General features: G+C 30.3%; 3 protein-coding genes across 4 annotated transcripts; 1 reads left to right on the forward strand and 2 right to left on the reverse strand.

Annotated features, from left to right (window-relative positions):
• The first annotated feature begins 5,332 nt into the window (after positions 1 to 5,332).
• LOC105251021 (m7GpppN-mRNA hydrolase) lies at positions 5,333 to 8,128 on the forward strand. Its single transcript, XM_011257509.3, has 6 exons — positions 5,333 to 5,382; positions 5,667 to 5,723; positions 5,842 to 6,489; positions 6,879 to 7,041; positions 7,109 to 7,379; positions 7,563 to 8,128. Exons 2-6 carry the CDS (start codon positions 5,680 to 5,682, stop codon positions 7,820 to 7,822), a joined length of 1,386 nt encoding a protein of 461 aa, XP_011255811.1. The 5' UTR covers positions 5,333 to 5,382; positions 5,667 to 5,679; the 3' UTR covers positions 7,823 to 8,128.
• A 346-nt stretch (positions 8,129 to 8,474) lies between these two features.
• LOC105251022 lies at positions 8,475 to 10,151 on the reverse strand. The gene is made up of 3 exons (XM_011257510.3): positions 9,815 to 10,151; positions 9,165 to 9,363; positions 8,475 to 8,981 (listed from the first exon to the last, which is right to left on the reverse strand). The coding sequence occupies exons 1-3, from the start codon at positions 9,915 to 9,917 to the stop codon at positions 8,522 to 8,524; spliced, it is 762 nt and encodes a 253-aa protein (XP_011255812.1). The 5' UTR covers positions 9,918 to 10,151; the 3' UTR covers positions 8,475 to 8,521.
• Positions 10,152 to 14,869: 4,718 nt separating this feature from the next.
• LOC105251024 (prisilkin-39) lies at positions 14,870 to 24,927 on the reverse strand. 2 transcript variants are annotated; one of them, XM_025409840.1, is made up of 6 exons: positions 24,740 to 24,927; positions 23,068 to 23,152; positions 22,750 to 22,872; positions 22,003 to 22,095; positions 17,590 to 17,976; positions 14,870 to 16,150 (listed from the first exon to the last, which is right to left on the reverse strand). In XM_025409840.1, exons 2-6 carry the CDS (start codon positions 23,147 to 23,149, stop codon positions 15,042 to 15,044), a joined length of 1,794 nt encoding a protein of 597 aa, XP_025265625.1. In that variant the 5' UTR covers positions 23,150 to 23,152; positions 24,740 to 24,927; the 3' UTR covers positions 14,870 to 15,041. The 2 variants fall into 2 exon arrangements, with proteins under 2 accessions (XP_025265625.1, XP_011255813.2); XM_011257511.3 differs by lacking the exon at positions 17,590 to 17,976.

Here is a 24,927-nt window from a genome sequence, read left to right on the forward strand (position 1 = left end):
TCTTTATCAAATCGCAATCATTTATTACCGCGATTAAAAATTGAAACAGGGTATACATAAAAGAGGATAAAAAATTGTGTGATATTTCGGGTATACATAAAAGAGGATAAAAGATGTTGTGATATTTCGATCATCGATCCTTATTATAATATTTCTTTATAATATTAGAATATAATATTAGAATTAAATATATTTTGACTAATGCTTTAAATTTTCTCAATCGTTGTTAATTAAATACACAATTTAATCGAAAATTGATTAAATTATAGGGATACAAAATATTAAATAATCATTTCGATAATTGCGATTTTTACAGATAATAATTATTATTTTAATATTTAGAATTACAAATATATTTTATACGTTACTTTATCGTTCTACTTGATAATTTCAATATAATTTGGGATATGAGAGAACGCGAAGTAAAACAATCGAATTTATTATAGACGCAAATAATTAGCATAACAAAAGATTGCGTGAATTGTTTGATAAATAATCAATTTCAATCAATAAATTAAATACTTTCATAATTTAATATTTTACGTTAATGTATATTTTATAATATATAAAATATTTCGGTAACGAATTATCGATAATACGATGTTTGATTTTGGCAATATAAAATATAAACAGAAGCGCGCTATACGATGGCGCTTTGTCATCATTTGTACGGTGACTCTCGAGTAATAAAGTAGTGGTAAGAAACGCTTTATATATTATAATTTTTTTACTAAACATGATTACAATTAGTATGGAAACATAATTTACTATAAATTTTAATAAAAATTAATTAATTAAAAATTAATTAGCTACATGAAACTGTAATGCAACGATAAATCTTTATCGAATCACAATCATTCATTTCTGCGATTAAAAATTGAAACAGATTATGCATGAAAGAGTATAAGAGATTATGTTGTGATATATTGATCATCGATCCTTATTATAATATTTCTTTATAATATATCTTTATAATATTCTTTATAATATTCTTTATAATATTTTTTTTTAATATTTCTTTATAATATTAGAATATAATATTAGAATTAAATATATTTCAACCAATGCTTTAAATTTTCTCAATTTTTGTTAATTAAATACACAATTTAATCGAAATCTTATTATGCAAATTTAAATTTATATACTATATTTCAAAATAAATTCCAAATTATATATATATTATATTATATATTATATATTATATTATTAAATGGAGTGAGAGTAAAGGATTTGAGAGCTTTTACTCTCACTCCATTTAATTATTTTTTATAGAGAGCTTATTAATTACAATTATTATAATATATTATATTATATATAAAAAAAATTATATATAATATAACCCTCCCATGGGGTACACCTTGTCGTGGTGGGAGGGCTTAGTACTTGGATGGTGCCTTGAGATTTATTTTAAATTTTTCTATTTACGATAAATCTTATGGTGCCTGAAAGGGAAGCGAAGTACCCTTTCGCGTCGTCGGTGCCGTCAACGTGCCGCGGACGGCTGCGCTTCGTAACCGCGTTTTCGCGTTATAGTAATCTCGCGTTATCGCGTTTTCGCGTTTTCAAAATCCCAATTTCGTTTTTGTCAACTCCTTCTTCGGGTCTCTCCTTCCGACGCCAACTAACTGGGATGTTTCATCGAGTCGTTGCTTTGCGACGTACTCGCGCCTTGTGCAACGTGGCACTTGGTGATGCCGGCCGCGCAGAACGTATGTCCAGTATAAAATGTACATGGGCGCGCGGGTTCGAGCTTCGCGCTCGATCGGCTTAGTGATGAACACGCTCTGCTTCGTCAATTGATTTGGCCCGAATCGGTTAGAACTCGATCGATTGTTCGGAATGGTCGTCAATGGGTCCCTTCTCTTTGCTCGTCTACTTTACAGCCACACGCCCAGCGTGTGTTAACCCTGTCGAGGAGTCGAGTGGATTCCCCTAGGCGCGATTTTCGCTCGGTAAAAGGGGTTGCCTCCCCATTTTCTAAATTGCTGAATGTTAGCTTTTAAAAAATGTGGGTATCCTCTTCTTTTACCGTCTATCAGCCTTGTGTACTGCGCTAGTGATATAGCATCCGTGCGGGTCACTTGAAATCGTGCTTAGCGGGTCCAGGTTCGATACGAGATAGGATAATTATGCGCGAAAAAGAGCTGGTGAACTTTATTTTCCTCTATTCCGTCAATCGTTTCGTCTCCTTTCCGGTTCGGGCCTAATCTTTGCTCGTTGTATCGTTGCATTCCCGACCTGTTGGCTCGAAATTGATTCTCGTGAAATGAAATGGGATTTTCGCTCGTACCGAAACCGGGAGTGTCGGACAAAGTATATATATATTAAATATATACATCGCGCGACAAAATTTTTAATCGTACCGAATTAGTGCGGGAGTGCCGTTTAGTATCGCGCGTAAAATAACGAAAATAGCGATATAAAAATATCGCTCGTGAGTGCGGGAGTGCCATTGAAAGTATCGCGCGTCAACAACATGAGAGGAGGAGGAGGCCTGGGAGAGGCATCTTGCATCGGCGGAGCAACCTGATGGTGAATATTTATTATTTATATATCAATTGTTATAAATCGTACGCATAATAATTTGATCTTATTATTTAAATGAATTAAAGAGAAAATTAGAGAGAAAGATTTTTATAAAAGTTATATAAAACTTTTTAAAAAACTTTCTTAAAAAACAGTTTTAAAATTTTATAAAATTTTTCCACACGTGTTTATCTCTGCTTATTATTTTATACATTGGATATAAAATTCCGCGCGATAAAAATTTTTTGAAATATTTATTGCATTTTGTGAGCATTAATATAAATGAATTTTATATTTGTATGTTACAGACAACGTAGCTTCGATAAATATAACTCCGCTGTTGCGCATCAGTGTCGGTGAGTGAGAAAAACTTTTATTTAACTTTAAGGAAACGGATTCGTAGAGATTGTAGATGTAGATTGTAGATTGTAGATTGTAGATTGTAGATTGTAGAGTAAGTCCGTTGCCTTAAAATGGATGAGCTAGGATAGATTAAATTAAATAACTTTTAATAAATTCTTTCGAAATGCTTTGCATCTATTGCGAAAATATATTGAAGTATTAATTTAAAAAAGAGAATCAAGAAAAGAAATTTTTTTTGTAAAGACTTGACTAGTTTATTAAATCAAGAGCACGCATTAATAATTTTAACAATTTTATCAATTTTTGATACTACTTTATTCTTATAACGCGCATTTATTTTATTCTAATTTCTTATATCATAGCTCATCCATTGTAGAATTTGTTTGTAGATATTGTTTTTAAATTTTACTTTAACTTAAAATAAAGCCAAACGATTAATTAATAAAATAATTTGTAATATCATAAAAGTTATACACACACATGAATTTTATATTTTATTAGAAGATATAGTATATAGAAATTTGTTGTAATTTGGCTTTATTTGAGTTAAAATAAAGTTATATTCAAATATTTAACAAACGATCGTAAAATCGAGCGATCGTTACGATGAGCGTGAAATATTTACGCTCATTTGCCGGTAATTAATCGGCAAAAGAAGGAGTGTTTATCTCCTTTTTCGATCTCTGATTAGAGATCGAGCGAGAAAGTGGCCAGGATCAACGAAAAGTAAGTTCAACTGGCCTGAAGAAAAGCTTTACGTACAATAGTACGTAATATCGGACATTTATTCACGCGGTTAGGGCATGCGGTTAGAGAATGTAATTAGAGCACGTAATTAAAGTATACGTGATTAGAGATAGGCTTTCCTCGAATAATTTCATTTAATCGAGAAATAGGATTGTTAGGGCTATTAGGTGATCATTAAGATTTTTTAATTTTCCTTTCAAAAAGTAAAGGATTGTTAGGGCTATTATGTGATTAATTTAGCTGATTTTATATTATGTATCTTTTAAAGAATCAGGAAATGTAAGTTTAAATAATATTAGGGAAAACAAATTAATAAATATTTCAATAATTATATTATTAATATTAAGAATTTTTAAGAGATCAATATTTTTTGAGTATTTTCTAAGAGAGTTTTTTTTCCCCACGTAAAAAAAAAAAGGATTGTTAATTTATTTTGTATTACATTTCAAATTATATAATATGATATTTTACATTAACTTTTTGTATTAAATTCTGTAGTGAAAGAAAATGAAAAATTTTGCCTTCTCGATGATATCTCCATCTTAAGGAAGGCATTTGCCGGCTGAGGAGGTTTGAGTATTTTAATGAGCCTGAGAGCTATGCCGGCGGTAACATACACCGATATTCGTATAGACTTTTCTTATATTTAAGATAATTTTAAGTATGATCTTAAATATAAAAGTGAGTAATGAATACCGATCGTAGTTATTGATAGCGTCTATGCCGGACATGTCGAAGGGGAAATGTCAGACTAAGAGAAATACCAAAATTATATAAATATTTGTTATATTAATTATATTAATATTTTTAAATAAAATGAAAGAAAAAGGGAATAATCGAGAAAAAGGCAACTACAGTGATTTGAATATCTATACCTGAGAACAAATAAAAAGTATTTCGATGGACTCCATAGGAAGGAATAAGCATGACACAAATGATGATAATTTTTATAATTTTAACACAAAAGAATACAATAAACCATAATAATCCAAGAACTCGAAGAAGAGGAGATTTCTATTGGATAGAAATGCATAATGATTGAAAATAATTAGAAACTAAAAGACAGTGTGCAATCTATTTATTAATAATAATACTATTTTGTAATATTTTGTATATTAAATTTTATAATTTAGTACATTATATTATATAAAATATTAAGCATAAAAATATTATGCTGGTAAGAAAATTATAATAAAAGTATATAAATAATGTTGACTATATTAGAATAGAACATATAAATTCTTTATATTTTATATAAAGAAAGAGATATTTAAAATATTTTGCAACATCTATATTTTTCGAATATATATATATATATATATATATATATATATATATATATATATTTCTAAACATAACGCAAATATTTCAGAATAAAGTTGTAGCGTCATACTATATATACATATATATATATATATATATATATATATATATATATTATATGTGTGTGTGTGTGTTTATTTGTGTATGTGTAGAGAGAGAGAGAGAGAGGGGGAGAGAGAGAGGACCACAAAATTTATTTAAAAAATTAAAATTAAAAATTGCTATACAGCACTGGTGCTACCGCCATTTTGTGCACATAGCACGGAACAGAACCAGAAATTGTGCACATTATATGTTATCCTCTGAGAACTTTCGCGGACATGGCTTTGTAGTTCATGTCCACGTTTTTTAGATTAACAGAGGGCGTATCGCTTTCAGGGATCACCCAAAAGCGGGCCATGACACCTCTCAGTCTTCTCTCTGGTAATTATTACAATTTAATTTATTATAATTATTGTTATTTGTAATTATTATTACATGTAATTATGTTTAAACAAAAACTTTATAATATTTACACTTTATAATTATTATTACATATAATTATGTTTAAACAAAACTTCAATATTTTTTATACTTTTGGCACGTAATTTTTTATTTTCATTTTCATGTCTGCATCTGGGATGAACCTTTGGTACAATAATGTCACACTTTTGGTTCTTATCCTTGCATAATCACATGTTAAAAATATCAATTAATTGATAAATAAGGTCCATTGAAATAATGGAGCACACAATTCCATCTGACATCCTTGACGATCTCAGCAGGTTAGTTCCTGTAGAATCTTAGCTTATAATAACACTGACATAGTTTAATCGTATGTATTTTCAGAGTACAATCAGAATTTATAGATACATCATTCTTGTTTTAACTTTTCCCTTGCAGTCGATTCATCATTAATGTCCCTGAGGAAGAGAGGAAGGACTTGGTGCGAATATGCTTTCAAATTGAATTGGCCCATTGGTTTTACTTGGATTTCTACTGCACGGAGGAGAATCCTAAACTGAGATCATGTAATATGAAAGAATTCGCCACTCATATATTCCAGCACATACCTTTTCTGAAGCCACATGTGCAGCACATTGATGCTGTTCTCGAACAGTGGAGAGAGTATAAGCAGAATGTGCCAACATTTGGAGCGATTGTGTTAAATGAGGACATGACCAAGGTGCTGCTGGTGCAGAGCTACTGGGCAAAGAACAGCTGGAGTTTCCCTAAAGGAAAAGTAAACGAGGACGAGGAGCCTTTTCTTTGCGCTATTCGAGAAGTGTTGGAGGAGACTGGTTTCGATATATCTAATCTGATAGATAAAAACGAATATATTGAGTCCGTAATAAATGATCAAGTAGTGAGACTGTATATCATCTCGGGTGTGCAGAAGGATACAAAGTTCCAGCCGAAAACGCGGAAGGAAATAAAGAATGTTGAATGGTTTTCTGTGGTAGACTTGCCTAATACAAAGAAAGATATGACTCCTAAGGTGAAAATTGGCGTTGGTCCAAATGCATTTTTCATGGTTGTACCATTTGTAAAGTAAGTTATATAAAATTCATATTTATTGAAAAATTGTTACATATGTATTTTAACAATAAATAAACAACGAAAAGTTTTATACATAATATAATAAATAAGTAAATAAATTCAAATAAGAAAGCTAATGAGAATCAAGTGCAATAATTAAGAAATTAATTTTTTTAATTGTCAAAAATTATTTCAATCCTCTTTTGCAGGATTTTTGTTTCAGTTCATTTTGAGTAAAAAAAAATTTTATTGAAAATAATCCAAGAGAGAGTCATTTGACAAATAAATAATTCTCAAAAAAATAATTAATTTTTTAGTGCCTTAATTACTACACTTTGCTCTAATCTCAGCCTATTTCCTATTTGAATTTATTTATTAATATTGCTCTTTCTCTTATCCAGACGAATGAAGCGGTGGATTCAAGAGAAACAGCAACGTATAAGAAACGCCACTATGACTACCGTTCGAAGACAAAGGCATAAATCGTTGGGAGAAGTCGAGACAGTTTCGAAGAGCAAACGACAACAAACACTTTTCCATCATTTTTCTACTTGTCCATCACAAGTAGGTCTTTCACGTATCTTTATTTCTCATTTTATGTTCTATAGATTAATTCTCGCTTCGTTTACAGAGTGAAGTTCCAGACTTTAAGATTAGCCGTCAATCAAACATCTCTCCAGCTCGTAATCGTCGCGGTATAAGTGACAATAAGAAGGACATTCTGTCGAAAGCAGCTTTTAAACGCAATCTATTTGGAGATCACGAAGAAATTCAATCGCAGGGTCTCGCTAGACACTTGATAGACAGTCCCGCTCAATCGTGCTCATTTTTAATTGATCCTGCGATCCAGTCGATCAAGTACGATTTAAATCACAAAGCGCAATCTTGGGAAGAAGTAAAAGGTAACTCACTAGTTAAAGATGATCTCTCTTCTATTTAGCTTAAAATCCCGCTTAGAAGAATATATGTTATAAATAATTTAATATCTAAATTATATAAATAATATGCTTACTCCTTCTAATATATATTTCAATAACAATCCTCGATATTATTATTAGTACTGCATGAAAATTGTTTTTATCCAGATTGTCGCAAGAAAAGCCTACCAGAAGGAAATATCAAGGCGTTATTATTTGGAGAAGCCGCACGCAAATTGCAAAAAGATTTTACAATCATCTCGCCGCTTTCTTTTGTAAATCTGGAACACGATGGTTCACCGTTTTTAACGAAGAATTATATAGATTATCAAGATGCTTTTGCTGCTGATTTTCCCCTAGAGAGTTGGACGAACTTTAAATTTGATAGACAAGAAATAATGAATACTCTGGAATCGCTATGTATATAATAATTCACGGAAAAATGGATTATCAAAGTAGAAGTGTAGATATTAATCTAGGAGAGCAGGAACTTTCTATTTCTGCAGATTATGAGAAGTTATTGCACGTTTAAAACGTGTCGTTATTTCTAATTATCATTCAATATACTCAGTTACTTCTAATATCGATTTAAATTTGAATTAGTTTCAATTTTTGATCTCTATTGTATATACTTTCATTACTTTATATACATACTGTATATATATTATCTGATCATAAGCCTCTATCCTGCAAGGCTGTAAGATGATGACAAATACAAATTCATGCACTTTGAATTTGATATATGTAAACTGATTACGAAAAAAATCTCTCGGAAAGAAGCAAAAAGATGTTGCTTTTGTTCATGGATATCGCGCATAAGATTTTAAAAGCATCTTCTATTTGAGATTTGGAGTAGAATTTGTTGCTTTTTATCCAAATCTTGGTAATTTAGTATTTTCAGTATGATAAAACAACTTTAAGAAACAGGTTTCTTAAATCATGTCATACAAATAATAGTGATAATCCATTTATAATAGAAATTATATAACTATAGAAAGGCGATTACAGCGCATAAATAATATATTGTACATTTTGGTTTTGATATCAGCACTTGCTGAAATTGTTATAGTCTTTCTTTTCTTTTTTTTTAGCGAATTGACGTTAAATTAGCATTAAAGTAACATTTATTAACGTATGATGTATTTGAAGAGAATATTGAGGACGATTATCAAGATACAGAGTATTAGCACAATTTGACCGATAAAATAGAGTACTTTTTCAAAGACGTGATTTCCGGTCTGCACACTTTTAACAATTTCGTTATTCAATTCAAAGACTATTTTACTTTCTTCGATAAGTTTATTTTTTGTGTCCTCGTCTAATGTCTCCGCGATTCTATTCATGGATTCGCGTAAATCGCTCTTCAATTGAAATATACTGTTTTGTCCAAAATCTGTAATGCTATTACCATCATTCGATGGTGATGCTTTAAAAGGCGAGATCTTTTGCATGAGCTGCCGCTTTTTGCGCAGAATAATACCGCCGCTAAGAAGACCCATGTAAAGATGATAAATGTATGCCATTAATAGAGTAGGATCCGTATCTTCTATTTCTCTCAAACGCATCAGATATTTGGTGACGCTATCTCTGAAACAGTGAAATTATTTGTGAAACAGTGAAATTAAAATATTTAAAATATTTTTTTTTATAATAGTTAAACTATTATCAACTATTGTGAAAGACTGACATTTGTATTATTGTATTGTAAATGGAAGAAAACAAATTATGTTTTCATAATTGCATATGTATTGTATCATACATGATGTATACCTAGGACTATAATTCTTCCTCCACTCTTTCCCCAAGTAATGATCAAGATCCCGCTCAAAAGCTTCTGTACGTTGAAGCTCGCTGAGTGGAAGCAATCCAATTTTGGTGTTCCTTAATCTAATCATTGCACCCTCTAGATAGCGAAAGACCTCGTAGAAAACCAGAAGCCCATCAGCCCATACAGAATCATCGAGAAACCCTAGTTGGAGTATATAAGACCGTAATACAAAGCTGGGATTATAGTCATCGCAATAAACAAGTAACAATTATAATAAGAATAATTTTCTTTGCTGTGATAGACGCATGCAAATATAAATCTACATAATATTTAAAGCATTTATGTAATCACTCAATGTCAAGTAATCAGGTCTTTATTATTTATATACACTGTCGATACATTTGTCAAGACTTGTGAAAGATTTTTAAAAATAAGTAATAATTGCTGAAAATTACAGGCAACATAAGAATAGAAATAAGAAAGCTAAACTAACAATAAGATAAAAAAAGCAAATGTTTATGATACTTTTATCATCTCGTCAAATCTTTTGTCTCGATAGTGCGCAGTCAAGTATGATACAATTAATGCTGACGCATCCAAATTAAAACTCCAAAATTTACAACGTTCCAAGGAAACTTGCTGCGATTTTTACCGAATGCCAATTTCGCGTTCACCAGAGCATCGCTGATCGCGTGAACTCCTCTGGTGGATCTTGCCATTTTCTTGCAAAAGTTCTCCTCTCCCTTGCTCGGCATTTCGGTGGCGCCCAGGATATAATGGGTGTTCGAAACGAGAGAGGCTTTTGTCGCGTTTTCGTCGAGATCCCGTGGAATCGTCTCGTTTCACATCGTCGTAATGTTAACTTCCCGCGCGTTTCCTCGGGTTGTCACGTGAAAATTCTGCTGTGGAAACACCGCGCTCGTAACATCGACACCCGTTATCGGCCGCCCTTGCGCACTGACAACTGCGGTCACGTGTTCGCATCTGACAACCACGTGACAACTTGAGACATCGAGGGGTGCGAGATATCGAGATCTCATCATCGGCGCGAAATCATTTCTGTTTCGCACGCGGTCTTTATTTTTTTTCGTGTGTTCTTGTACTTTTTCCTTTTTCATTAATTATAAATTTTAGTAATAATAAGACTATCGTTAACTATTTTTTTACATTTTGAGGCATGGAAAATGCTCAATTGAACAACATTTAAGGCTAATATTACATTTGTTGTACGATAAATTTTTTAAGCACATTGATTAGCTGCGGGATAGTAATTTTTTGATTCTTCAGAAACTTTCTATTCTGTAGCCAATTAATATGTTTAAAAAATTTGTCGTACAACGAATGTAATGTTAGCTTAATAGCGCTAAAAACTAATATAATGCAGTAGATATATTCAATAAACATTGTTATATGAAAGCAATAAAACGGAATTATTATTGCAAATAATATACATAAGTATTATCGACAAGTCACTTTTATTTAATTGTAATTTCTCATTCATAAATGTAACATGTAATATATATGTTACATCGTTATTACATTATATATTTATACAATATAAAGTTAATTCGTATAGAATATTGGTCATATATAAAGTAGGTAATTAAAATAAATTCGATGAATATTATAAAATAAATTAATACATTAACATTTTCTGAATTCTATGAATTCTATAAATTAAATATTTATAAAATTCAAGATTTAATGGGTGCATCCAGAAGCACAACCGCTCACTGAGCGACTAAGTAGCAATCGAATGTGAATTCAAACGTAGAAACCAATCATATTCAATTGCTACTTAGTCACTCAGTGAGCGGTTGTGCTTGTGGATGCACACAATTTATATAGAAATTTCGATTTTTTGCTTCAAATAGGTTGTTTTATACATGTATATATAAACGGACTATTTTACATATTTATCTGCTCAATTTCAAATCATCTAAAATCATTTAAAATTTTGAATCATATTAGAAATTAAATTGACAAAATAAAGTGAAGAAAAATATATACTTGTTGCAAAATGAAATACGTATGAAACACATATTAATTCTATATCTTATAGGTAACTTGTTATATCATTTGTTAATCATTATATTATTGCAACAAACAATGTTTATACTGAGATTATTGATTTATTTTAATTACCTATTCTAATTACCTACGCGTCTACAAAACCTCTTAATGACGAATTATCGAATGTCATTAAAATGTTATTAAGATACCATCTGACATTATTCATCTAGAACGTTAATGAATCAAGAAATTTCTAATTATTAGATTAATAATAGATTTAATTAATATTTTTTTGAATAGTAAGCCTGGTACCATCGATCGTTCTTAACGTAGCTTCAAGAATACATGTACTGTTTTAAAGTTAAAAAAGTTGAAGTAAATATATATTTCAATCTTTTTAACTTTATAAATATTGCATACATTCCGCTTTACACATATTTGTATGCAGAGCATCGGTTCCTCATGATGCGTACTTTTCGAAACGCGTTACAAAAACCAATCACAAATTTTTTTAGCATTTTTATTAGAGTGTACAACGGAAAATATAATCCACAATTGGTTGTATTTGTTACGCATTCCGCATAATACGCCTCATGTAAAAGTCGACTTTCAAAATGACATAACTTCAATTAAAAATTACTAGAATACGCAAGTTACGCAAGTTACACCGCATGTGACGGCGGCCCTGACTTATATCATCGCTTATTATGATAATAATACACATTCTTTTCTTCATTTTATTTTGCAGCGCTGAATATTTGGTCATTTTGAAGAATACGTTTCTTCACTATATTAATATTTGCGGTTTTCAAATCATAAGCCAAATTTAGAAAAGCGAAAAAATCGATGAAAACTGTAACAAAATTGAAGGGGTAATTTTATGATCAAAGAGCTGTCTAACAACTAAAAACTTAATTATTCCTGTAAGCTCGCTTACTTGTTCTGCTCTCTTCTTCTCTCTTTTTTTTTTTAGGAAGTATGGATGTAGGAAGTAGGATGGCTTTGAGAGTCAGTCTATTACACGCAGTTCACAGAAACAAGAAGTAAAATAAGTTTTATTAAGATCAGCAAAAACGAAAATTTAATCCGCACTAAATCGCGTAACAAAAAAAAAACTCGATATAATTTCTCGAAGTACAAAGACCTTTGCTCGTATACGATCAACTGTTAGACAGTCCTTCGCTAACTGCTGCTTCGATGAGCTTCGCTTTAGTTCCGAAATTTTCAAAAAAAGTCCATATCGATAACTTCTCATTTCTAAGCTCTTATTTCTTAGATCACATCGATCAATTTTTCGATATTCCTTGAATCGCGCTTACAGATTTTCGGCTATTCTGATTTTTCGTTTATCCTCGAACGTTAGCAAAAATAAATGAGAAAAATGTATATAATAAAAAAATTGATAAGCAAAATATTCATTACAGATAAAAGAAAACGCTTTGTTATATGTTTTTTAACAATATAGGGATGGATGAAAGTAGTGATCTTATTTCGGATCACTCCCCGGTTATTATGACAATAAATGAAACGCTGTTACAAGAAGAAAAAACACCTAAACTAACAAACAAAAAAACTGACTGGGACGGTTTCAGAGCGGAACTCGAAAGCGTCACCAACCTAAAGGTATCGCTTAAATCACCCGAACAGTTAGAAAGGGAAGTAGAGTTATTCATTACTGATCTACAACAAGCAGCATGGAATAACACTCCTATAAGCACAACTAAGAATAACAAAAACAATATCATCTATCCAATCGAAATATGGCAGATGGTTAACGAGAAAAGGAAAATACGGAAAAAATGGTAACAGAGCAGAGCACCGCAGCACAAAACGGAGGTAAATTGACTGAGTAATAAGCTGAAAGTAAGAATTAAAGAAATTAAAAATAATGTAATAAATTTATACTTACAGAACTTGTCTGCCGACAAAAATACAGACTATTCGCTTTGGAAAGCCACGAAAGGGCTTAAAAGGATGCTGGACTACTCTGTTTTTTATCGATTAAAACGATTATCATTGTGCGCACCGAAATCCTTTTATTGATTATACATAATAATAAACGTTTCTCCACGATTAAAGTATACATAGAAATAAAACAGGAACCTCTCGGTTGTATGTTAAAAACAAAAAAAAATTGAAAAATTAGTTTTTTAGCGTCAAGTCATAACAATACTTGCTTAATATAAAAATCGTGTTTATATGCATAAAATAAGATAATTTCCTCTTCGAGATTACATGAAAGAATATAAATGAATTTTCAGAAATGAGTTTAGAAGGTAGTAAAAATGATTTTGCGCAAAATTTTCATGCATATATGTGAGTATAAGACTGAGATACAAGAGTAAAGCAGAGCAGTACACGTGAACGAGGATTTAATTATGGAGAAAAGGAAGATTAAATGGAGGATATTAAAAAGAGGAAAATTAGAAAAGGCAAAAGGGAAAAGCGTAATTGTTAGCAGTAGGAAAATGTAGATGGAAAGGAGAGAGTGAAGATGAGAGAAGGGAAGTAAGAAATAGAAGATTTAGAAGAAATAGAGGAGTTTGAGGCGAGGATAAGGAAGGAAGAAAATAAAAGAGGAGGTGAGAGCAGAAAGAAGTAGACAGATTAAGAGAAAAGGATGGGGAAGGAAAACGTGGTAGGAGAAGTTGGGTTGTAAGAAAATAATGAAAAGTAAAACAAATTCTTTGTTACAGTTAAGAAGTTGATCGAAAAGGAAGAAAATGAACTAATGATAATTGGGATTTAGAAGGAAGAAGGGAGAAGAAGATGCATGCTTTCTTAACCTATATACTTAAGAATGAAAGGTAGAAAGAGTCACTCCTTTCCCCCAGGAATGGAGAAAAAAATAGAAAGAAGAGGAAGAGCAAGAGGGAGAAGGAAAAAAGGAGTTTTAGGGAAAGAAAAGAAGAGGAATTCAGGAGGAAAGCAAAGGATAGGCGTGAGGGAGAGAAGGGTTATTAGAATGTAAAGGGTCACATATGGCCAGGTCCAGTTTTTGGCGTATATGTATTGTATTGTATGTGATGATATAATAAGCTCAAGGGGAAGAGTAAAGAGCTTATCTATAGATAATTTCACTTTTGAATTGTCGCAAAATGTATAAATTGCAAATAATATGACTGCATACTTAATAGATTTCTTAATGAAAATTAATTCGCAATAAAAGAAAGAAAGTACATATTTGGCACACATTTATTTTACAATCAAATTATTTATTTGATAATTAATGATAAAGAATTCCACAATTTAGAACATTTTTATATAGATTTCATAGAGAACAAGATTTTAGTACTATCTATTGTGATCTTTACTTTTCCTGTATATTCTTCGTACTCTTTTTCTCTAAATTCTAACAACATAAGTCTCGTTTTATTATACATATATTTAAAATATAGAAAATGCGATAAAGCGCAACTAAATAATATTTAATGGCACCAGACAAATAACGCGATAAACATCGATTTATTTTAATTATCTACGTTATAATTATATAATGTTAATTAATCAAAATTTGTTTAGTTATATATAGAATGAGTAATATAATTGCTTTTTATATCGTATAGATATATAAATTGAAAAAAAGAAAATAAAGATATCCGTGCGAGTACGGGATTTAGTGAAAAATATATAAAATAATTTAACTTTCGAATTGAAATACATAAACTGCAAATAATATAATTATGCTTATTTTATATTATAATTATGCACTAATAGATTTTTTATTAAAATTCACTCGCAATAAAAGAAAGACATATTATTTAGCATACAATTAAACAACTTACTGTCCAGCAGTTAATGGCAAAAAAGCTATATTTTGAAATATTTCTATGATTTTAAAATAAAAGATTTTAGTACTATCAGCTTTATTGATGTCTTCCAGTGACACGATCTATTATCGTTTGCGTTAGCACCTTCTGTGCCATGTTTCGAGCAAAATTCGTCAGTTGATCTTGTATACCAGGACGTTTAGTAGTGGTTATATAATTTTGATAATAACCTTCAGGATAACGTCCTCCTTGTGGATAACCTTGTGGATATCCTTGTGGATAACCTTGTGGATATCCTTGTGGATAACCTTGTGGATAACCTTGAGGAGAACCTTGTGGATATCCTTGATTTGCATACGGAGGACGTTGATTATTATATGGATTCCCTGAAGGAGGATATCCTGCATTTTGAGACGGATAATTATCGCGATATGACGGATTTCTTTCCGGATATACTGATGACTGTGAATTGCTGGGATAGCCAGCATTTACAGTACTAGCATCAGTTCGTCTAACAGTTTGTTCGTTTCCAGAATTATCCGGATATCTCGAAGAATCGCTGCTTGGATAACCAGATCTCGGATAACCAGAACTGCCTCTGGATGGATAACCGGATGATCCACTGGAAGGATAACCGGACGATCCACTGGAAGGATAACCGGACGATCCACTAGACGGATAACCGGATGATCCTCTGGACGGATAACCGGATGATCCGCTGGATGGATAACCAGATGATCCACTAGATGGATAACCGGATGATCCGCTGGACGGATAACCGGATGATCCGCTGGACGGATAACCGGATGATCCGCTGGACGGATAACCGGATGATCCGCTGGATGGATAACCGGATGATCCACTGGACGGATAACCGGATGATCCGCTGGACGGATAACCGGATGATCCGCTGGACGGATAACCGGATGATCCTCTGGATGGATAACCGGATGATCCGCTGGATGGATAACCAGATGATCCACTAGATGGATAACCAGATCGGGGTTGATTCGTCGACGTTGAATCAGAAGATCCGTAACTTGGGTAACCACTATTACTAGGATATCCAGAGCCAGATGGATATCCAGAAGATTTAGTAGTTTGGCTGTTCGAATTTTTAGAAGTATCTGAAGAATCACGTATTTCTGCTTCTGTTTGATGACCAGTTTCTCGTTTTGAAACTATTCGTGTCTCAATTTCGTCCTCTGCATAATAATATATGATGATGATGATGATGATAATAATAATAATAATAATAATAATAATATTAATAATAATAATATATAATAGTAAGATAATAATAGTAAGAATAATAATATAATACTTAATATTTAAAATATATAATTATTAATATTTAAAATTAAATGTTAATAAATTATTTAATCGTATAAAATTATATCTTTGTAAAGAAACATTATTTTTATTAAGCTTGATATCTATCATGCATATATGCGTGATTTGTACAACCACATGCATTGCGAACGTATTTTACAAAACATGTTAAATAAACAGATGCAACATACAAAAATGCAACAGATAAAACATTAAATAAATAGATATTATATTTGTGAGGCAAAGCTCTGAGTAAAAAGCATTTACTTAAAAAATACAACAAAATCTAGCTTCGATTTCCGGTCTTATTGCGCAAGAAAGAGAGAGAGAGAGAGAGAGAGAGAAATTTCGAATAAAAATATTATAAAAATTTACTGTGATAAAAAGTAACGGATAGTTAATGGAGATTATAAAGCGTGAGAAGATATCCTATAATGAAAATATATTTTTACTTAGAATCGAAAATGTTTGCAAGTTCTATTAGATTGTTAAAAAAATATTTCTTCTTTGAGAAAAGTTGCTGGACAATAACAATGATATAACAATTCTTGTATGCACATGCAATGCGCAAAACTATGCGTGCATATTGCTTAAGTAATAATCGAATAATTAAACTGATTTAGCTAAAATATCGATATAATTTCCATAAAATTTATTTCATCAACGCGATTGATTTTAGCAAAATTACATGGGCCTTAAACTTTGAATTAAATTTATGAAAATAACTGAAATTGCATCCAATTGTATTGCTAATATTGTGAGACAGCTCTTTCTATAAATAATCTATAAAAAAAGTTTAATTTTTAAAAAATCATCAAAATTTATATTTTAAATTTATATTTTAAATCAAAATTATTTATAATTTTACATATTTTGGCTACTTAAGGTAAAAAAATTTTGTCTTATCTTCTTCTAGGAAAATATACATTTTCTGGAAATAAATTATTTAATTAATTAATTCTAATTTAATTGAAAGTTCGATTTAACTTAAATATACGATACTTAAATATCGAATCAATCAGTTTATAGAAATCGAATCAATCAGTTTATAGAAACTATAATTTCTAGCAGATCAAAACTGCAATCACAATGTTATAGAAATATGCAAAAATTTCATTTATTAAATCATATATAAATGAATATTTATTTCAATTATTTGCAGTTAGTATATTACATGTACTGTCTCTATTATAACAAGACTAGTTATATAATCTCATATATGTAAATGATGTAAATATCAATTGGCACCCGTTTTACATTAACATTATTAGTATAGATAATTAGTATAGATAAAGGATAAATGACTTTTAGCCAGAAAATGTCCAAACTCTGTTTCCATTACTATCCACGTGAGTATGAGTCTGATAATAATTATTCCTTGTTGGATGAAGCTGAATTCTGCTGGTAGGTCGAGGACGGTCATCGCCAAACAGACGATTGAAAATGGAACCGTCACCTATGCTATTCCTGGAGCCGGAGTGGCCGTTAAATCTTCCCCCGAGTGACGAAGATCTAGGTGGAGGCGATGGTGAAGCTCTTGGTGTCGTTCGATATGATAAGATGGAACCGCCACCTATGGTATTCCTGGAGCCGGAGTGACCGCTATATCTTCCCCCATATGACGAAGATCTAGGCGGCGGCGATGGTGGAGTTCTTGGTGTCGTTCGATGTGATACTTGGTCTAATCCCGGAGGCAATGCTGTTGAATCACACGATGAAAAAAGGGACTAATACAAAAGGCAAATTCTTTTGTGTTAAAATCTCTGCTAGTTATTAACTGACTGTTCCTTGTAACAAGATAATAGACGTGATACATAAATCGTACGGTTATTATATTATTCTTAATAACTTCTATAATTGTTTGCTTTTTACATTTTGTTTTTACAAAAGGAACGATGGAGCTATATTACAACAAATTTATAATGAATATGTATATAATACATATGCATAAAAGATATTACAAGCGAATACATTTTCTTCACGTGTATTAATTCACACGAGCAGCGCTGTCTATTCAGCTTTTGCTACAATAATTGGTATATATTGTTTAAATGGATTTGCATATAAGGCAATTAGTTGGTCTCCATTTATAAATAAAGAAAATTATAATGGTTTTTTTTAATTGGAGCATCGACATGCAAGTCTCGGTCTTAAAAATAAATACTTTCATTAACATTTCTCTTTTTTAGTCTATTTCACTGTGAAATATTTGATTTCTCTTTCTCTCTCTCTCTATTTCTTCTCAATTTCAAAACACATTATATAAATTCGTTTTTCAATTTCATAAAATTGATTTATTAAAATAAGATCATTTGATCTATAAATACAAATAATTCACACAACCAATGTTATGTTAAGCTCATTTTAAAACTTTGCTTATAAATATATAATATATAAAATAATTTTAATAAGATTCCACACAATAAGATTTTTAATCAAATTTCAATAAGATTTTTTAATAAATTAATTTTGAATGACTTCTCTCGGACATATAATCTTGTTTATAAAAACCCTCTTATTTTAAGTTAAAGTCATACCAAATCAAATTAATAGATTAGTTTACTAATTTCAATTATTATAAATACCTGAAAAAATAAAAGAGTATATTTAAACACACAAATAAATTCAAATTGTTAATATTTCATATAAATTTTTTACATAAAAGAATTTGTTAACTGACAACTCTCTAGTTCTTCGGAGAAAGAAAAAAATTTATTTAAAAATTTTTGAATTTATTTTAGTTAATGATATAATTGCTTACAGAAATATCATAATTATATAATAAAAAATATTTCTATTAATTCATTAGAATCGTTAAAAAATTAATTAAATAACACAATAAAGATGTAATAAATATACGCCTTCTATATGAATAATTGTACGATGTGTTGTAATCGATTAGCTTAAATGATACGAGAAATGATACGATACAATAAGACGTAATAATTATATTATCTTATATGCCATACAACGCATAAATGACTTAAATAAGTCATTTATGCGCTGTATGGAGCATAAGATAACATATGTCAAGGTTCAAGTTGATAACCCGTTTATTTGTAAAATGTTTATTACATCTTGAATAAAAATCATTTATAAAGCATTTGAAATCGCCAATACGATGAAATGAAGAAATAGAGAGTGTAATTTATTAAAAATCTGATTCTAAAAGTACTTTTTATAAAAATTGCAAGTATGCACATATAATTATGAAAATTATATTTCATAGAATTTTATTGTTCGATTGCTATATTTGATTTAGTAGTTTCTATTTTATGTGTATGTGATCATTGGTAATAAATTACAAGCGAAGAGATATTTCTTTTCTCATAAAATAAATTAAAAAGGAATAAATTTCTTTCTCTAAATTTTATAATTAATTATAATCAATAAGTTCAATTTATAAATAGCTCCAAATGTACATAATGAAAATATATATTACATTCACAAATATAATATAAGACAGAAGATTATATAAAACTATACGTGTTTGCAGGATATTATTCGCGCTTGATTTATATATATTTATATTATAAAATACCTGTACAAAAATTTATATTTCCTATAGTATTTTTCCTGGTAAATAGTCATGGACTACATTTTGAAAATAGGATCGAGAATAACGCAACGATAATGATACACGATAAAACACGAAATAAAACATGACATGAACTTTCTGAATGCTAAATCACCACCTCGTCAAAAGAAAAGGAAATAACCCAGAGAATCCGACGAGAATCATAGAGGCGATTGTTCCGACTGACGCGGCATTCTTGCGATAAATTGAATTCGGATGGTTGTAGCCACGTTGGGGTTGATTGGGATAATTTTGATAAGGATGGTTTTGTCCCGGATATTGCTGCGGATAATTATGTTGTGGTGGATATCCAGCATTTTGCTGCGGATAATTCTGTTGCGGTGGATATCCAGCGTTTTGCTGCGGATACATTGGCTGTCCTGGCATGGGCATCCTGTTTTGAGTTGGATACGGCGGATATCCCAAGTCCTGATGACGACCGGCTTGATTGGTCTGAGGTGGATATCCGCTCGCGGAAGAGCCGGCGTTGTTAGGATACGGCGGATATCCTAAATTGCTACCGTAAGAGGATTGATGATGGTCCCTGTGGTCAACATTGGACGGATACGGTGGCTCTGGGGGAGGTGCGTTGGCGTTCGCGTACGGATTTCCATTGGAATTCGCGTTATTCCCGCTGACTCGTTCACCGTTCACATAGGAAACACCAGCCGACTCGTAGCCTGCAAGATGCCCATTTTGCTTCGTGCTGTGCGTATTTTTTTCGTGCGAATTTCAGTGCGATTACACGAGACATTGCAAAATGATGGTCAGGTTCGCGACGAAGTTTTCAGCCTCATTATTCAGCCTTCGTTAACGTTCCGATTATTTTATCTTACTCATTTTGCTCTCGAGTTTGGATTGAGCAAGGATGATATCAGAACATGTCTTTATTTGAAAGATATACTTAAGATGATAAGAAGGTAGAAAATAAAATAAGTGCGTATATGTGTTCGTCTTTCTTAGAGCATAAATATTTTTAAAGCAATTCTAAATTTATATTTATATTTAAATATGAGACATTTCTTCTTTCTTTAAAAGAAAGTATATATAAAACAACTGAGTGCTTTCTTCATGTATTACATATGACTAGTTTACCCAGACAGCAAACTCACGTTATAATACACGTGAAGATTAGCTAAACTATCACATTAATATCAGAAATATCATAATCTATTTATAATTCATATATATTTGTTATATATTCGACACGTAATTAATTAAAAAAATCATTTTAAACTATTATTTTGAGTAAAAATAATATTCTCTATTAATATATTTTATTTTTTTCAAATATAATATGGATTAAAAATGAATTATTTGTGAAAAAATAAATTGTAATAAAATTCAATAAATCTTAATAAAACCAAGACAACATTTTTTATGGCTAAAGTTTCTTGATTCAATACAAAAACAACTATTACGTTAAATCTAATCTTTCTGACAAAGTAATATAGAAAATTTAGAAGGAAAAAAATATTTTATAAATATATTATATTAACGTAAAAGATAACAGTTATTCTGTTTATATTATATATTGTTATTGTATGATTTCCATGCATATAATCCATAAATATATAGTAATTGGAAATATGTAAATTAATTAATAAAATTAATAAAATAGTTAATAGTTAAGAGAATTTAGTATATCTCTCATATATATAAAAATACTTAAATAATGATAAATATAAATCACAAATATTTTTTTATCAAAAACCTATTTAATGGGTCAGATAATTCTTGGAATTCATAGAAGTTCAAATTAAAATAAAACAACATATTCTTTAAGTAATGAGAAATATGACTCAATAAAGATATGACTTGCAATAAACAATGTAGAATATTTTTAATAATTTTTAATAATAGATATATTTTTTCTCACGACATTTTTTCTGAGGAATCATGCCTTCCTCATTCCAACTTTGCACATGCTATGAAATATATGGCTTCTGCAATTATGAAGGCCCATCATTCTTTCATGAACACGAAAACTTTGAGATACCACAATAAATTGATCTCGCCTTTATCTAACGAGTCGCGATTTCATCATGCGTTTCATGCAAATTTCAATTTACGCCGCTTTTACGTCTTCATGCTCGCAATGTGTCGAGTATTTTATGCCAAATAAGAAAAGAAATTGTGAAAACTCACCTAATCCTGTAGATTTTTTCACACATTTTGGCGCACCATTTTCGGTCTTGCAGTATTCATTCTCTCCACAAATCATAGTTGTACAACTTGCTCCTGCAAATATTTTTTTAAAGACATCAGAATAATATAATGTAAATATTATCATAAATATTCAAAAATATGACAAAAAAAATATAAAGCCGTATGTTAACGATGTTATATTGCATAGAAAGTTATAAGACTAAGCAAAATTGTACAAACGATATTAAAATTTAATATTTAACTTTTTATATTATTTTTAAAATTTTTTTTCTCTTTTTATCGACTTAAGTACACATATGTATATAAATTTAAGAGAAAAACATACATTTCTGTTTTCTGAACTTATTCAAAAATATCGATCGTTTCTTTAATTAAATTAGAGTACAATAGCAGAATTAAAGTACATAAAGTAATAATACATTAAGTAATAATACATTAAGTAATAATACATAAAGTAATAATATATTAAGTTTAATTATCGTATAATTCATTTAATAATTGCACTTTAAGGCTCTTAATATACTGAACAAAGAGGAATTATAAAATAGTGCAAATTACATTTTCTATCAGAGGAATTATAAAGTTGGAAAAAGAGGAGTTATAAAATAGTAACTAGCAAATTATATTTTCTACTCTTGCATATATGCGCGTATATGATACACGCATATTTTCAATTGATTCAAAATTGTCGAGATTAATCAGAGCTAATACATCGTGATTTCTCACCACTTGTCCTCTGGCAGGTCGGATATCGCCCGCACTTATCTGAATAGCCAGTGCAAGGATCCTCAGCCATTACGCACGTTTCATCGCTACGGCAACCAATATCCTGACAGGTCCTTCCATATTCTTAAAACAAAAGAAAGAAAAAATATATTATTATTTTAATATAATTTATTATTTTTTAATTTATTATTTATTTTATAATTTATTATTCATTACAATATATTATTATTTTTTATTAAAAAATGTATAATTTAATTTTTATTATTTAATTCATTATATTGTTTTTCAGTAAAATAATATTTTATACTTATTACTTACTGTTGTAAGAAGCTGTATCTGGAATAATGGCAATTATCAGTAACGTCCCGAAAAGGACACTGAACATAACGCGTGAAAACATTTTCTGAAAGTAAAATAGACATAAAAATATCTTGTAAGAATATCATGATGAAATTTATAATAATTGATTAAAAAAATCGATGTAATTGTGTTTAATCAATCTTTTATCAATTCAATTTGTTATTATATCATATGAAAATAACAATATATATATATATATTGAAAACAGATATATATGCAATATATAGTAGAATGTTTCCTACAGTGAAATTTTTTAAAGAATCGACAGGTGTGAGTATACAGCAATATACAGGGTGTCCTGAATTATACAGTCGAATATCTCCTATTGACTAAGAACTGGCTGATGCGATACAGCAGTAAACAAGGTGTCCTGAATATAAATATTAAAACTTCGAGATCGTGTGAGAAATCAATAAATTAAGAAAAAAAATTCTTTAGAAATTTTCTCGTTTTAGAGAAAATTACAAAAAAATCAAATAAAAAAGTTTCAGCAAATAAACGTAAAACCACACTAAAATTATTGAGTTTATGGAAAATTATGAGAAAAAAGTTGTAAAATATGGAATTAAGAAAAGAAAATGTGAATTAAAATTTTTTAAAAGTAAAATTAAAGGATTGTAAATAAATAGATGACACGTGGGAATATTATATTCTATTTAGTTTGTTTATGTTTATACATTTTGAACAATACCTTCATTAAGAAAGTGAATAACAAGTGAATAAATAAGTGAAAAATTAAAACTTTATCTTTAACTTTTTTTATTTAAAATAAGTGAAAAATTAAAACTTTTTGTTTTTTTTGCAAAGTTTTCAAAAAAACGAATAAATCTTTAAAAATAATAAATAAAAATTAATAATAAAAATTGATAAATTAAGGAAAAAATTATTTTTTTCTTAATTTATCAATTTCTTGATTCTTGCGCTTTCGAAATTTTGTAATTTAAATTCGGAACACCCTATATTAAACTAGGGAAATTTTGGAAATTAAGAAGCCACGTGGTGGCGTCGTATATTTCGCTTGTCTCTTTATGTCCAATATAAACATCATGATCGATGATGAACTTTAGCCGTTGACATTTCTCGTATCATAGAAATTTTATGACAATACGAACATCGCATTTGGCACTTGGCACTAGTATTCTTGTACCATCGCTATCCTTGGATCGAGTGACGCAGTATCGCATTCGAAGGTGGGAGACCCATAACAAGATCACCTCGCAGTGACTTTTTTATATTCACTATTGCCGGAAGAATCGCAAAAAAAATTAAAAATCAAAAATATATCGTAAATCGTTTCTGCTACGAGTATCGATTATTTGAAAGAAAAGCCACGATGTTTACGGGGAAAGCTGAAAGAAATTGCGCAACGAAGGAAAATGTCTAATTGCGATCGCCCATCAAACTATGCTTCATTAAGATTCCTTTCATTATCTTGCGATGAGATGACATGCATTCTCTTGTAACGCAAAATATATCATGATATCTAGAAAATATCGACCCATTATCCTTGGGAACGAATTAATTTCATACATATATTTATACCTAACATATATGACAATAATGTGTCGATGAGAAATCTCGTAAAACTTCTTTTGTGCGAGAATGAAAGGGCATTATGGTCACTACTCACCTGTTTATTTCCGCACTTTGTAGAACTAATACACTGCGATACACAATCTCTCCACAGTAGTCACTGCGATACTAAAATCTAGCTCGACCAACTCGGAAGCCATACGGTTGCTCCTCTGACGCATTTGAGAGTTGGAGCGAGAGAAAACGACGGACGTCAGGAATATAAGTGTGACGAGGATGTCAAAG

The sequence above is a fragment of the Camponotus floridanus genome, unplaced genomic scaffold, assembly GCF_003227725.1.
Source record: "Camponotus floridanus strain SB8 unplaced genomic scaffold, Cflo_v7.5 scaffold29, whole genome shotgun sequence".
NCBI lineage: Eukaryota > Metazoa > Arthropoda > Insecta > Hymenoptera > Formicidae > Camponotus > Camponotus floridanus.